Genomic DNA, 16,508 nt, shown 5'->3' on the forward strand with positions numbered 1-16,508 from the left:
TGCACTTGCCACGTGGATCACGAGTGCTAGAAGCGGCGTGCTCGGTGCTCGGCCCACACTTGCGCCGGCGCCTGGACACCGGGCTGGCTCAGCCCCGCACACAACCAGACCGCAGCTGACGAGGCCTCCCAACAATGCTGGTCCTCACCCACCTCGCATTACGCCCGAGTCTCCGGCCCATCCTGCCCCCGTCACGCTCAGGACCTCCAGTCCACACCCGATCCCCCAACATCTGGACCCCTCGACCACCCCCACAAGATCATTTCAACCCAAGCTCACAGACCAGGGCTCATAGTCCGCTCTACCTGCAGCCACAAATGGAAGCACAAAACCCATCTTGGCACTAACACGCGCTCTCTCCTCTCCAGGTGGGTCCTGGAACTCGCTCATTCCACTCCCTTGCAGCCCAGGACCTCGTGCGTGCGCACCAAAGGGCGAACATCGCAACTCCCCTCAACCCCACCCCCACCCGGGAACCCAAATCCTTCCTCCATTCAAACCAAGATGCCCTCGAGGGCAGCACCGGGTGCTGGGACCCGTCACCGAAGACACACGGATAAAAGCGCCACCAGACTCTAGTGCGAATCTGTCCCTCTCACGCGACCCTGACACCCGCCTGTCGCGGGCAGGCTCCGGGCAGCCGTGAGCCCAGAGCCGAGCTGCCCTCAGCACGCGGTCCCGTCCCTCCCTGGGGCCCGCAAGCACCCCCAGGCCACCGCCAGCCCACACTCCCTGAGAACTAACCTTCCAGGAGGAGAAGCCGCAGCTCTAAGCCAGTTCCTCACCTGGAAGGGCCAAGGGCGTCTGCGGGAGCTCAACGGTCACCTGACCCTGCCGGACAGGCGCGCAGGCGCAACGAGGCCGTAGCCACGCCCACACGCCCATCCCCGAGCTCGCGCCTGCGCAGAGGCCGCTCAAGAAGGCCAACCCCCTCCTAGGACCTGCCACGTGCAACTGCGCGCTCAGGCTCCCCTGGAGGGTCCTCAGACTTCCCCTCTAGCAGCCGCTCCGTCCCCACGGCAATCACCTGTGCTGGTTCTGTTCCTTCCTCTTCATTTGCTACATGTGAGGAACCCACAGCATCTGTGTTGAGATGGGACGTTAGCGAGTAAGAGGGTCAGGTGTGCTCTGCCTGCTCTCTCTAGGGCTACCGAAAGGCGGATTGGGTGGGGGATGCTGTGGAAACCGAGTTCTGGGGAGAGAAGCAGCAGCACCACCAGAGACTCTGTTGAAAATGGTAATTCATCGGCCGGACCGCAGCTGTATCTCAATCTCCTAGAGTAGCGTTCTCCTGCAGACTCTGTTTCAACAGAAATGCAGGAGATTCACATACACACAATACTTTGAGAGGCAATGTTTGGCAAAGTGGTTGTCATTGTTGGCTTCCCCTGACGATCACCTGGGAAGTGTTAACAACTATCATATGCTGTGCCCACTTCCTGCTCGTATATAGCCATCCTATCACTGTGTACTCTCTTGGTGGAAGGGTTCAATGAAAGCTCTGGGGTCCTTTTTACAAGGTCAATGTTCTCATTCAGGAGAGCTCACCCTCATCACCACAAGGCCCCTTCTCCAAATGCTGGGGATTCGGTTTCACCATGGGATTAAGGGTGGGGGTGGGAGTTGGAAGAATACACATTTAGTCACTTGCACTGCTATAAATACTTAGCAGATATTTAAAAACAAGGCACAGGGGCGCCTGGGTGGCGCAGTCGGTTAAGCGTCCGACTTCAGCCAGGTCACGATCTCGCGGTCCGTGAGTTCGAGCCCCGCATCAGGCTCTGGGCTGATGGCTCGGAGCCTGGAGCCTGGAGCCTGTTTCCGATTCTGCGTCTCCCTCTCTCTCTGCCCCTCCCCCGTTCATGCTCTGTCTCTCTCTGTCCCAAAAATAAATAAAATAAATAAATAAATAAATAAATAAATAAATAAATAAATAAATAAAAACAAGGCACAAATTTATTTCCATAACAGTTCTTAGATGAAAACCATTTGGGTCTTGGCTGGGTACTCTGATCACAATGTCACCTTCTACATCAAGGTGTCAATCAGCTTGGACTTCCTTCTCCAGATCCTATGTAATATTCCACTTCTATCATCTTTAGGTCGTTAGCACAATTAATTGCCATCTTGTGGTTTCCACATGTGCCCACCTACACTTAGGCTCAAAGACAGCAACAGTCTTTATGCTTCAAATCTCTGATTTCCTCTTGTATCTAATATCTCTGGATTCTCTCTCTCTTTAAGGATCTTGGAATTACTCTGGATCCAGCAGATAATCTAGGATAACATAGCTGCTTAAAGGTAATTTCATTAGTAACCTTAAATCCTCCAAATCCATCTTACTTGGTATCATAACAAAGCCAAGAGAGTCACCCTCCAATTGGACATGTGCCTGTAATTATTATGAAATCAGTGGAAATTTTGTAAAAAAAATTTTTTTTAGAATTATCAATACATTCACAACTCTCTCACCTTTGGTTCCCTTTTCATATGGTTTCTTAGAATGAAAAAACACGGGTGAATTTCTCTCCAATTTTCAGGTATCCTAAAAGCTTAAGTGTTCTTAAAGCTCATATTGTTAAAACAAAGGGTTAGGTCTTAGAAATATCACAATACATAAAAGAATCTTCATCAGATCAATGTTGGGGCATAAAATGTCCTTGACCCCTAACAGTTCTTCAACAGAGATGCAGAGTTTGGGATGAGACAGCTCTTTCCCACACTTGCAACTGTGGATACCAGTAAAAGCCTCTCCAGCCTGACCGACCAGTCACATCCTGCACCTGATTTCCCAAGGAATGGCTGAGATTTGCTACCCAAAACTGCACCTTCCCTCCTGTACTGTATGCTCTAGTTCATGACGTGGGGGCACATTGTAATTGAGCAAGAGTTTTGCCTCCTGAGCTGAAATTAGGAACTAACTATCCATGACACTTGACATTTGCCCGTAAATCGAGAAGTAACGAATGGGTGTCAAGCAGTGACCTCCAATCTGCCTTGTGCCACTTGCACCCTCCCAGTTCCCTGGCTCCTCTTCCCCACCGTATGCTCCTCTCCCACCAGGGTCCTCATGCCCCCACCCTGGGAGCCCCAGTCACCTGCTAAACCTCCACACATCCCTCACCTGGACTCAGCCCTATGAGACTTCTGCATCCCACTCCAACCTCCTTCCCGTCACCTTTTTGACATCTGTCTCTAGGTGACCGCTATTCCAGGGACTCCAGTGCCACCCTCCTTGCCTTCTATCACCCCCAGGACCGGTGAGGTCCCGCCCTTTGTCTTGCCGAAATTCCACTCCCAATACCAGTATCTCACCCAAATCCTGGGTCCTCTACACCCACACCTTGCGGTGCCCCAGCCTCCACTCCTGCAGGAATCCAATCCGCACCCACATGCATTACTCCATCCCTATCTCCTCTGACCCTTTCTCCTGGATTCTCTCACTGCCCACTACCCTCACTGGCCCCCTGAATGCCCTCTGCCTCTTTTGCCTTGTTCAAGGTGTCCTCCAGGGTTCCTCTCCTCTTCAGACATTCTCTATTGCCTTGGGCCACGCTGCCCTCCTCCAAAGCACACCTGCCCCACACTTTTTCCCTTCATCCTCCCACCATTATTTTCACCACTCCAAGACACTGTCTTGTGTGTCTCGTACCCACACCATTAACATCTTCCTATGAAGTGTCCGTTTCGATTATCCCCTTCCACCCCATGAAACTCTGCACCTCTTTTTCCCAAGATCCCAGTATGCCTCATACCGATCACCTCCCAGCACACTATGTCTCCATGTACCAGCAAATGTGGCAACTCCCCTGTGGCATTGAGCACACGTTTGTCTTTTATCCCTCTACCTTGTTTCTTCTCCTGCGCTATTTTCTTCCCTCACCCCAGGACCTCTGCACCATGTTGTCTCTATGTTCTTCTTTCCTATGCCCTCCCTCTCACCTGCTCTGTCACACACCCATGCACTGCCACTCCCCCCCCACACCCCAACATCCCCACCACACATCCGACTTAGCGTGGTGATGCTCAAAGCAATTTTTAAGACTGTATATTGTATATATTCTCTGTATGGGTAGTTTAGGGCTTGAAAGCATTACAAATGATAATAAAGGCCTCCAGACAGCCCAGAAGTCTGGAGGCACTCCTCTTTTTCTGCATTTGAACATTTCATCAAGACACACACACCCACGATGAAAGCGTATGTTGATTTTATTAAACTGATTGTGAACTGTGAGTTAGTGTGAAGGTGTGGTGAATATAAATGTCAATGGGGGTGAGTTTCTAAGTGTTTAGGATGTGCCTGAATACTTGTGAATTTCAATTACAGTTGTGAGTACACGAATGACCACGTATGGGTCTAATAGTATGTGAGTATATGTGAGGTTGGGTGTATATACACGTGTGTTTGCGGATGTATGTAAGTGTGTAAACCATTAACGTTTGTGTGCAGTCTGAGTTGCCCATCATTAGGGCTCTGACTTGAAAATGGCTAGTAATTGCACAATGAACTTCAATAGTGCAATTGTCTTCAGGGAAAACCACAGGATCTGTTTCAACTCCTACTTTGTGTTTCTTCTTACCAAAGCAGTAAGTGCTCATTGCTGAAAATTCAAGGGGGTGGGGGGGGAAAGCGTACAGAACTGTTGGAGCTCTTTGATCCTCTTGAATTAAGTAACTGAGGATGGGCTCATCCAACATTTATAGGTTGGGGGAGACTTCTGGTTAAGCCATCTGATCCTACTGCTTTAGTCTGTGAGAAGAGACTCTTAGAAACTTCTCTCTTTCCTCTCGGGGTATTGTCCAGTCTTTAATTCTTATCAATGGAATCAATAATGGTAAAACCAATTTTCCTACACAATCTTCAAATTAATTGGTACGGAATTATTCAAACATGTCATATTAACTTTGTGTGAAATGAATCCTATAGTGAGTTATTTGCATCATGTTCTTCCTTTTGCTTGTATCTCTGCATATTCTTCCCAAGTATTTTGTCTCATTCTGTTTCTCTACTAATAACCTTAACTGATGGTTCCTTTCAGTGGCCTGAGGATTAGGAAAGTACTAGTTTCTGGGTAGAGGAACCTCTCTGGGAAGTGAAGAACCCAGGGAGATACACATCCTTCCCCACTAATCCCTCACGTGTCAGAACACACTATTTGCTGCTGTGCTTAACAGGAGACACGTCTACCTACAGGGATCGAGGGGGAAAAAAACAAGCCTCCCACAAATAGTCTCCTACAAGGTTCTAACCAGAAAGTCATAATTGTTCATCATAATTAACAAATGAGAGAAAAGTTTCAGGAACATCTTCAGCTCCCAAACCCGTATTCCCAGTGCAGCTGTAAATGAAATAATTGCAGTGGTGAGACAGGTGACCTCACAGAATCACAAACCTATATCTCAGGGTCTGGCTGGCCCCTCCCACTGGCTGCTGTGCCCTTCACAGGGAGCCCCTCAGGCAGCAGGAAGGAGTTGGTGAGGATCCATTTCAGTCTAAGAGGCAGTGTCTGTATCAAGAGTCTGGGTGAGTGATCCTATCAGAAAAGGGTGCTATTCTGTGGATTACCTAATTCACTGTGAAAGCCATGCAGGAATGTGCAATATTTCTGAGGTTTGAGCTAAGGTAGTTAAGAGGATGTGGGGTCCTAGACCTTCACCTGTCCCTGATGGCTCTTAATTCAGTGAAGTTAAACTTCGCTCAATGTGATTGCTGGTGTTCAGTGCAAGTAATAATATACACTGATTTTTAAGTCCTTAAGAAATGAATTGTAAAATCAATCTCCTGTTCTAACATTATAAGAATTACAGGCTAAATTTTCAGGGTTACTAGATGTGCAACTCTCACAGCTCCATGGTTGTAGTGAAATGTATGAAGAATTTACAGGAATCTTCTGATCCTGTGCAGAACGTGTATCCAAATGGTAATGTCTTGAATTGAAAGTTTTCCTGTAACCTTGGATGTAGCACACAATGATGGGGACAGTAACTGAGTCTCCATGGAAAACATCATCATCTGTTGGTTACAGTGAAACTATACTCATTCTGAAAGTTAGGAAATGAACAGGTAAGGGACAGTTGACATAAAAACGGTGATTTTCAGACAGCAGCTTTCAGGTTCATGTCATGTTCTTTCCAGGTGTTTAAAAATTACTCTACCATCAATACAAAACCCGAGTATTTTGAATCCTAAAGTGTGTAAGATACATGCCTTACAGAGGTCATTTTACAGTGATGCGTTTAATATTTCACAAATCTTAGTTCATTGCTAATAGTTTTCCTTAATTCACGTAAGTACTCACTAATAAGTACATAGTGTATCACTCCAAATTAATGATAACTTAGAGTCTGCCTTACACCATTTGATCATGCATCCGTGTTTCATGTGCCAGAGTTAATGGGATTGTTGTGATAATTCAGCAAACCCAGTGTAATGCCATTACACTTGTGTTCCTCACATAAAAGCACATGAGTCTTTCTGTTGCCATCTTGCATCTACGACATATAACTGCAGGTTCCTGCACTATGCTATTGCCAGAGCGCATGCACGTTCACTAAGGTATTTAAGGCTTACCCATAACTGATACTATCCTGTGGAATAAAGTTTTACAAATTAATGGAAACTTGTTGTGATGAAAATTATACAATACCCCCTACTCTGAAGTTAACCACAAGGTGTCAAATCAGAAGTAACCATGGATCTGATTCCTGGATGGACACAGCTAACTACGTCTAGCAGACCGTGGGGGCTCAGTGCACTATCATGGTTTCCAGCCCAACCGGTTCCCAGTCCCCACGCAGCTGGAAGGAGCAGATTTGAACAGATCCTTAACCTCTCTGTGTGTCTGTTCTGTTCATCTTTTAATTACAGCCACAGCAATGCCGACCTCATAGATGTGTGGAGCATGAAGAAGTTCTCACGTGAGTGCCTTCACAGGAGTGATTTTACATTTTAAGGGCTCTTGAAAAAGTTCTACATTCAGCCCTCGGAAAGCAACTATGAAAAGAAAACTGTAAGTAGGTGTTTCCAAGTGGCAAGGAATGGAAAGCAGAACATAGTGGATTTCAGCTGACGTGATACATGTTGCGCACGTCTCATATTTCCGTGCAGGAAGTTCTAGCCCAGGAGGCAACGGTCAGTGACTGGGACCAGAGACAATGGTCACAAGGGATCTGGCCATCGGCCTGATCTTTTTAACACAGACTACCGTTGGAATCCTGGGCAATTTCTCACTTCTTTGTCATTATATCATCCTTTCCTTCACTGAGTACAGGTGGAGGTCCACAGATTTCATTCATAAGCACCTGATTGTAGCCAACTTCTTAGCCCTATTCTGCAAAGGAGTCCCCCAGACCGTGGCAGCATTTGGGCGGAAACATTTCCTCAGTGACATTGGATGCAAACTTCTTTCCTTTCTTCACAGAGTGGGGAGGGGAGTGTCCATTGGTAGCATCTGCATCTTGAGCGTCTACCAGGCCATCACCATCAGCCCTGGGAACTCCAGGTGGGCAGAGCTTAAAGTCAAAGCGCCCAAATACATTGTCCCCTCGATTTTCCTGTGTTGGGTCCTGCAAATGCTGGTGAATATCATTTTCCCTATGTACTTAACGAGCACATTGAGCGATAAGAACATCACAAACAAAAAGCATTTTGGATACTGTTCTTCGGTTCGTCATGACAAAACTAGTGACTCACTGTACGGACTGTTGTTATCATTCCCCGATGTGTTATGTCTGGGGCTCATGCTCTGGGCCAGCAGCTCCATGGTTTTCCTTCTGTACAGGCACAAGAAGCAGGTCCAACATATTCGAAGAACCAATGCTTCTTCTGCATCCTCCCCGGAGTCCAGAGCCACCAAAACCATCCTTCTCCTGGTGAGCACCTTTGTCTATTGTTACACCCTCTCCTCCATTTTTCAAGTTGTTTTGAGTGTTTTTGATAATCCCAGCTCCATCTTCATAAGTGTCGCTGCAGCTGTGTCTGAGTGTTTCCCATCTATCAGTCCGTTTCTGCTCATGAGCCACAACTCCAAGGTACCCAGGCTCTGGTTTGCCTGGAGAAGGAATATAAGATCTCCTTGTCTTCAGAAAAACATGTAGACTGTATGTACTTCTACAACATACAGTTGCCAATTCACTCACCCCCCTCACAGTCCTAAAAAATTTTTATGAGTTTTTCTCTCTCTCACAAGAGAGGTGCAGCCTGCAGCAGACGGGGGTTTCTGTGCATTGATGTCTGTGCTGCGTACAGAAATGTGATCGGTGTGCATCGTGTCGTTGACCTGTGTACTGTATTACTGTATCTGTAAAATTTTAAAATACGTATCACCAATAACATCATGAGCTGTTGTGAGCAGATTTATGCATAATGCCTTTACATGGTCAAGAAGGAGTTTAAATGTATTGACAAAAAGGACTCTGTGATTAGTTTTTCAAATCATGCTGAAATTTCTAGGTTGACACCTAACAAATACTAAGCGTGCACTTCCAAAGAAAGGGGGTCAAATGTATACATGTTTTTAAATGTTTTGTCAAGACCTACAGGATCGAAGTAGGATGTAAGAATAAAGTCAAAAATAAGGATTGAGGTACAAAACTGAAAAATACATTTTATGGAAGTTAAAACAAAACAACTTGGCACAGCAATATTCATACCAGGTAACATATACTTCATGGTTTGCCTTTATTATGATTGTCCAAAATGAGGAAACTCTGATAAATGGTCACAGCAAAGAAGAGCCGGAGGAGACATGACCACCAAATATAAAATGTCATCACATACCTGATGTGTTCTCTGTTGATGAGTTAGAGGCCTCAGTCTCAATCAGACAGAGGCCCTGTCTCACGTGCTGTCGCCTCTGTGCCAGTAGGGACGTCTGACATAACCCACCAAATTCAGAGTCCGGTCTCCCAGGGAAAGGTCACCGGCACCATAGGGCAGGGTCACAGGGCTCAGTCCCTCCATCCAGCAGTGATGGAAAAATCCTTGTTTCTTTGGCTTCCCAGCACGTAAAAGGAAGCCCAGCCCTTCCTGGACTCCTGGAGTATTGGGGACAGCACACATCACTGTGAGTGATGAGTCTGTCATTGTAGCCTCTGGCAAAGGGAGGAGGCCTCCACCTGGAAGCCACACGGTGTACGAAAGTGGGGCCACTACAACATAACTACAAGGTGTGATTTTTTTGAAAAGTAGTGATTAGCTTGTAAGTGAGCTCTCCTCAGAACTAACCCTTAGAAATCCTGAATGTCTTGCTTGATACTCCAATTTGATTTACCCGGATTTACATATTCTTTAATGTCCTTTTTCTGTTTCAAGAACCCACCCAGACACCACATCTCATTCTGTAATCGTGTCTCCTCTGACTCCTCTTTGCTGGGCCATTTTCCCAGATTTTCCTCCTTGTTGATCATCTTGACAGACTTGAGTACTAGTCAGGTATCTTGTAGAATGGACCTCAGGATTAATATGGTACTTTCCTCATGATTATCTTGGGCTTCCATATTTTGGAGAAGAGAGCTCAGGGTATAAAGTGCCATTCTCAGGACATCATATCAAGGCTACAGCCCAGCAACATGACTTTTCATTGTTCACATCGGCCTCGTCCCCTGGATGAGGTTGTGTGTATGAGGACCCTTTGGGAAACTTACGTGTCCCCTTTCATATTGTACCCGTCGCAAGGAAGTCATTGTGTGTGGCTGACATTAACGAAAGGGATCTTGTGCTCTGCCTCCTTAAGGACAACGTTTCTTACATAAATTATGTGGAATTCTTCTGAAGAGGTCCTTTTTCTCAATTTATTATTTATTCAGTGATTTCCCAAAAATGAATAAACGTTGAAAAAATTTTTTTTAAAAAAAGGGGTCGCCTGAGTGGCTCAGTTGGTGGACCATCTGACTTTGGCTGAGGTCATGATCTCGGGTTGTGGGTTCGAGCCCCACGTCAGGCTCTGTGCTGACAGCTCGGAGCCTGGAGCCTGCTTCGGATTCTGTGTCTCCTTCTCGCTGCCCCTCACCCACTCATGCTCTGTCTCTGTGTCTCAAAAATGAATAAACATTAAAAAAAATATTTATTCAGTGATTTCCTCTTATCAGTTTTGATTCCTGCACATCTGCTTGATACTGAGTTACGACCAATACCGCCTCTTCTGCTCTTGTTTAAATTCAAGGTGTTCCGGGGCGCCTGGGTGGCTCAGTCGGTTAAGTGTCCGACACTGGCTCAGGTCATGATCTTGCGGTTTGTGGGTTTGAGCCCCGCATCAGGCTCTGTGCTGACAACTCAGAGCTGGAGGCTGCTTCAGATTCTGTGTCTCCCTCTCTCTCTGCCCCTCCCCTGCTCATGCTCTGTCTCTTGGTCTCTAAAAAATAAATAAATGTTAAAAAAATTTTTTTAAATAAAATACAATCAAGGTGTTCCAACTTGACCATGAGGAGCTCTTTCGGGTGACTCCCGTGTCCCTCTGACATAGCCCATTTTTAGAAACCGAGTTGTTTAGCATGTCCTGACTTATGGCACTGCAGCTCTGCAGGCTGATTTCATACACGTCCTGTCCTAGTCCAGGCTGCACCGTCTCTCCAGGCAGCCCCTGGCTGCTGCTGTGGGGGAACCGTGTCACGGACCAAGGCATGGACACTAGGTATGCTCACTGCTCCTGGGTGTCACTGTGTTCACACCCTCTCAGCTCAAACACCAAGAAAACGTACGTGTGTGTGCTGAACTGCTCGTGTGCACATAGGTAGAAACGTGTGTGGGGGGCGATTGGTGTCCATACAGAGTCAACATGACTTCAGGCTGATGTCTCCAACTCCAACCCATTCCTCATGGATCATTCTAACTTCCTGCCCTTGCTCATCTGTCTCCTGTCTCTCCAACGGTGACAAACGTGGATCTCACCATCTGCACTTGTGAGTCAAATGCATTTCTGGTCCAATTTGTATAGGATACCGGCCCTCTTGTGCCTGGTTCTTCCAGGCAAAACATCTGAGTAAACTATGGGATGGCTGCAAGAAAGCGGAAGGACAGGTAATGACATGGAACATTCCAAGGTAGAGGAGGAGGGACACCTGGACGCCTGGGAAGGGAACACCTTACACAGCAGGAGATACGGGGGGAGGAGAGGGGTGGAGTATTAAGGATCATTCATCTTACAGGACTCCCCCCGGACAATGGCATTCTAGGGGGGCTGCACGGTAGGGACACCATCCCGCTAGGCTCAGAGGACACTTCCAGACAAAGAACATCACCCTTGGGCTTTGAAATCTAAGGGAATTTTCCCTCCTAGATTTTTTACTTAATGGTGACAGGTGACATTTCTTCTTTCCAGTTTCTCTTTTTGGAATGGTAATGTCTACGCTCTACCCATCCCACCATTGATTTCTGGAAGCAGAGAATGTGTCTGCATTCACAGGCTTATCGCTTGAGAAGGCAGGTTTTTCACAGGATAAATCATGTCTCAAGTCTTTTTTTTTAAGTATTTATCTATTTTGAGAGAGAGAATGAGAGAGAATCCCAAGCAGGCTCCACACTGCCAGTGTGGAGCCCGATGAGGGGCTCAAACACACAGACCGTGAGATTATGACCTGAGCCGAAACCAAGAGTCAGATGCTTAACTCCCTGAGCCACTCACGTGCCCCTCATATCTCATGTCTTAATCACACTTGACTTAGATGATACTTAGAGGAGATTTGGGACTTGGACTTGTTTACCAAATGAGTTAATATTTTGGGGCTACTGGAATGGGGTGGACGGGTAAGTGCATTGTGCCAGTGAGGACATGAATTTGGGGAGTCCAGAGGGCTGAGTGTTATAGACTGACCCGTATCTCCTCGAATTGATACACTGAAGTCCTAAATCCCAGGAGCTCAGAAGGAAGATCCTTGAAGGAAGTGATGGGAGTTAAACTGAGGCCAGTAGGATGAGCCCTGATCCACTCTGAGTTGTGTCATTATAGGAGGAAATGTGGAGACACACACAGAGTTCGGATCTCTACCTGCACAGAGGGCACAGTATGGGAGGACAGAGTGGGAAGGTGACCATCTGGAAGCCGAGGACATGTCACAAAAAACTACACCTGCAGACTGACACCTTGATCTTGGACTTCATGCCTCCATAACTGTGGAAAAAATACCCGCTGTTTAAGCCACCCCAAATGTTCCATTTTGTTACCTGGAATAAATGTTAAAGTACTTAATTTGCAGAGTCCTCCTGTGAGATGGCTCATTGTCTGCATTCCTCACAGGGGTCTTGTGATCTCACCACAGATTCTGGCTGTGAAAACACTTGTCAACGTAAACACTGCAGACGTGTGAGCCTTCACGTTATGTTCATGCAACTTCTGACCTCATACCCTAATTCCGGATGTGCTCAGATCCTAATGTTCCTGGACTCCACCCAAATGGGTATTCCTGTCACCTTCCTATACAGTCCTGTCCTTGTACTTTTACCACATTTAATCCAGGCTCCTATTATCAATCTCTTAGAGAGTGCTTAGTGCCTGGGTTTTTATTTACAAAGGACACTAACTGGTGACACAGAGAGGCTTATGTCAACTGAAAGAAGATTTTTTACTGCATACATTTCCTGAGAGGGGGATGACAGCATCCCACACAGGCACATGGGAAAAGCATCATGTTCTGGTCAGGAGTCAGAAGCAGGAGAGAGGGGAAAGCCTAGCCAGAGCCCTCATTATGGTTTTTTGGGGAAAGGGACAGCAGGACATGTTGTAGAGCTTAGTACTGGCTACTTTGCCCTGGGGCATAGGGGCTGTCCCTAATTATCTGGTACTTGGTGGCGGACCGATTTAGGGCTGTGGAAATTCCAGGTTTGTTGCGCTAGAGCTTGTTAACAAGACCGTTGGGGAAGTGGACTCTCTACTGGTTAGGTTACATGAAAAGATGGGCCATGTAAAGCCCTTCTCTATTTTTATGAATTGGTTACTCATGGAAAAGGCACTCTTTCCCTCCTCAAGAAGGTCACGAATGTCAGAGCCCGAAGAATATAGTAAATACAGTAAATACAATAGGCCCTGTTATGACCAGAGTTCAAATGCAGACCTACAGAGTCTAATCAAAACACAATCAAATAGAGAATTTCTGAGAAAAGGAAGCAAGTACTGTGGGACCTTGTTTCTTTCTCAGAACAATTTCATTTCTTCCTGTCTTTCCTGAACCTCTATTTCCCGACTGGATGTGCAATTCCAGGTCCCCAGTGAAGCCCTGGGTTGACAGACACACAGAGAGAGATCCTAGAGAGAGGGGAAATTTCTGGGGAGTCTTTTTGGATGCTGGATTAGCACTCATCACTGTCCCTTCCTTGAGGTAAGGAGGCTTCTGCTCAATAACGAGTTGGTCCATGGTCTCTCCCTTGTCCTGAAGCCACTGCTGAGCTGACTTCCTCTGATGTTTCCAGGTCACCTGTGCGCTCATTCCTTCCCTAGGACTGTGCCAAGGACTGTCTGGATCTCCTGAGTTTCTGTGTCTCTACTGTTCACCAAGAAAGATCTAGCGTTAAGTGGATCTGGACTTTGTAAGAGGCTGACTCTGATTTTGCAAAGGAAATTCCAGTCATTGCTTTCTTGGGGGGAAGTCACTGATATATATACCTGACCCTTTCTTTTTAACATTTTTTTCAATGTTTATTTGAGAGAGAGAGAGAGAGAGAGAGAGAGAGAGAGAGAGAGAGAGAGTGTGTGTGTGTGTGTGTGTGTGTGTGTGTGTGTGTGTGTGTGTGTGTGTGTGTGTGTGTATGAGCAGGGGAGGGGCAGAGAGAGAGGGAGACACAGAACCTGAAGCAGGCTCCTGGGTCTGAGCTGTCAGCACAGAGCCTGATGTGGGGCTCGAACCCATGAACCTAGAGATCACGACCTGAACCAAATTCATATGCTTAACCAACTGAGCCATTTAGGCACCCCTGTCTGACACTTTCTTAAGGTTTAAATCCTAAACGAGCTTGCCATTTCCATGGCACCAATGGATTATTTTGTTCAGTTTCGCCTTTTTTTTGAATGAAGCAGCTGAACACTTCCCTCTGGAATGGGAGCTCCTAGTTCTACATCTGTCCTCAATTATCCTGATTTTCCAAATCCTAGAATCATCTCTCCCTTCAGGTGGTGCTGAATTCTTATCCTATGCGCTTGATTAAATTTATAAATGCGTAATGATTCCAGCAGAGGAAAATGGAGAAGCCAACATAGTTTGGGGCTTTGACTTTAAGACCCTTCCAATAGGAGTTCATCGGGCTGATCATGATGGTCTGGAAGACACTCAAGAGGCAGGTGCTGCTAATGGACAACCCCCTGCCCACTCTCTGAACGTACAAAAAAAGTTTGCATGCAAATTAGTGAAAAAAGATTTCAATCCCAAAGCTGCCAATGTCTGGGGGGACTCCTTCAGAGAGAATGACCAAGGAGCTGGCTACAGTCAAGTGCATGAGAATCAAACGGGTGAACCTCAGCCTGTGTTCAATGTGGTAAACGGACACATAATGATAAAGAACAAAATTTCCCACAATTCCAACTGTCGTCTGTGACAAGAAGATTATTCCTACTATCAAATGCCCTGAAGCTAATCTGTCATACAACATGTTTTCCTTTATATTATGACAACAATCATTTCTCTGGGGAAAGGCTCACTGAAGACTTTTCACATGATGAATAACACACTACTTGGCAATGAGAAAGAAGAAAAGCTGGCCTTTTGTAGCAATGTGGATGGAACTGGAGAGTGTTATGCTAAGTGAAATAAGTCAGGCAGAGAAAGACAGGTACCATATGTTTTCACTCATATGTGGATCCTGAGAAACTTAACAGAAGACCAGCAGGGAGGGGAAGGGGGGTAAAAAAGTTACAGAGAGGGAAGGAGGCAAACCATAAAGGACTCTTAAATACTGAGAACAAACTGACGGTTGATGAGGGGTTGGGGGAGGGGGCAAAGTGGGTGATGGGCATTGAGGAGGGTACCTGTTGGGATGAGCACTGGCTGTTGTATGGAAACCAATTTGATAATAAATTACATTAAAAAAAACATGTTTTCCTTTCTATCATGACAACAATCATTTCTCTGGGCAAAGGCTCCCTGAAGCCTTTTCACATGATGAATAACATGAATTGAGTGCTCCTGTTTGACTGCCATGACTTCCTGTGATGGGAAGAGATGGAGAGATTTGCAGTCTATTTAACTGAAAAGTCAAGCAGTAAGGATGAAGTGCTGTTATCCTGGAGAAGCAAGGGCAGGTGAGAGCAAAGGGAAAGAAAGCACAAGGCAACATTGTCAGAAGAACCTGAAATGTGCGAGCCATACTGGGGAAAGGAAAGCTTGATCACTACCACTTCCTAAAATGAATTAACTTTGACTAGTTTGCTGATCTGACTTTCAAAGATATAAATGTATTCTTCCAGAAAAAAAAAAACAATTTCCAATACCTTATACTAAGAAAATATTACTTTTTTAAAAAAGTTTTTAATGTTTATTTGAGAGAGAGAGCAGGGGAGGGGCAGAAAGAGAGGGAGACACAGAATCCGAAGCAGGCTCCAGGCTGTGAGCTGTCGGCACAGAGCCCGATGCGGGGCTCAAACTCACGGACTGTGAGATCATGACCTGAGCTGAAATCGGACACTTAACCGACTGAGCCACATAGGCACCCCATAACAAAATACTTCTTAAACAGCAATGAGCATATTAATCATATTGTAAAATGATTTTATATTAAGAGGTGGTTCTCGTCAAAATGCCCCACACACTCCATTTGTAACCAGCACAAAGAATTCCTGAAGACTACACAACAAACAGTGGACAAACCATTCCAACAGAAACTTCAAAAAAGGGGTTTACTCAATAGATAATACATGTGTAAAAATGTTCAATGCAGTAGTCAGAAAAATTTCAAATATGACACTACTAACTGGTGCCATCAAACACTACCCAGAAATCTAAACTGAGGATAACAAGTCTTGGCAGAGATGTGGGTCACCAACAATCTCAAACTCTGCTGGCAGGAGGTGAAAACTGGTACTAACATTTGGAAATGTGTGGTAGTATGTATTTTAGCGGTGTGGATATACTACTATGCTGCAACATATATACTCCCACGAATATGCTCAACACAAATCTGTCAGGTATCCCCAAGACTGGTTACAAAGTGTATAAGCAAGCATTGCTCATTACTCATAACAGCCCAAACTCAGGAATACCCACTTCACATTAACAGGACCAGCAATCAATGAATCTTTTCATATTCACACGATGGAGTCTGATCTGGCAAAGCCAAAATGCCAACAGTAATATGAAACAACACGGATGAATTTTCAAACGTCATATGGAGTGAGAAAGAAGTCATCATTACCCATTTCAGGCAGTATGACTCCATTTATACCAAGTACAAAATGGGCAGAAGTGGTCTTATCTTTCAAATGATGGAGAGTTATGAACCTATTCCCAAACATCACAATCCTACAAATAGAGCCAAGAAAACTACACCCATGGGGACAGTGACTTAGAGAGAGAGCACAAGAGGATAT

At 45.8% G+C, this 16,508-nt stretch overlaps 1 protein-coding gene and 2 long non-coding RNA genes across 10 annotated transcripts in view; 2 read left to right on the forward strand and 1 right to left on the reverse strand.

Annotated features, from left to right (window-relative positions):
• Positions 1 to 16,508, reverse strand: part of LOC131499938 (uncharacterized) — a 115,364-nt gene that overhangs the window by 40,182 nt on the left and 58,674 nt on the right. The gene's annotated exons all lie outside the window — the stretch shown is intronic.
• Positions 283 to 6,974, forward strand: LOC131499950 (uncharacterized). The gene is made up of 3 exons (XR_009256121.1): positions 283 to 368; positions 2,245 to 2,301; positions 6,869 to 6,974. It is a non-coding gene; the product is annotated as an uncharacterized LOC131499950 (long non-coding RNA).
• LOC131499901 (vomeronasal type-1 receptor 4-like) lies at positions 7,098 to 8,391 on the forward strand. The gene has a single exon (XM_058708465.1). The coding sequence runs from the start codon at positions 7,156 to 7,158 to the stop codon at positions 8,095 to 8,097; it is 942 nt and encodes a 313-aa protein (XP_058564448.1). The 5' UTR covers positions 7,098 to 7,155; the 3' UTR covers positions 8,098 to 8,391.

Source organism: Neofelis nebulosa, chromosome 17 (assembly GCF_028018385.1).
Source record: "Neofelis nebulosa isolate mNeoNeb1 chromosome 17, mNeoNeb1.pri, whole genome shotgun sequence".
Classification (NCBI taxonomy): Eukaryota; Metazoa; Chordata; class Mammalia; order Carnivora; family Felidae; genus Neofelis; species Neofelis nebulosa.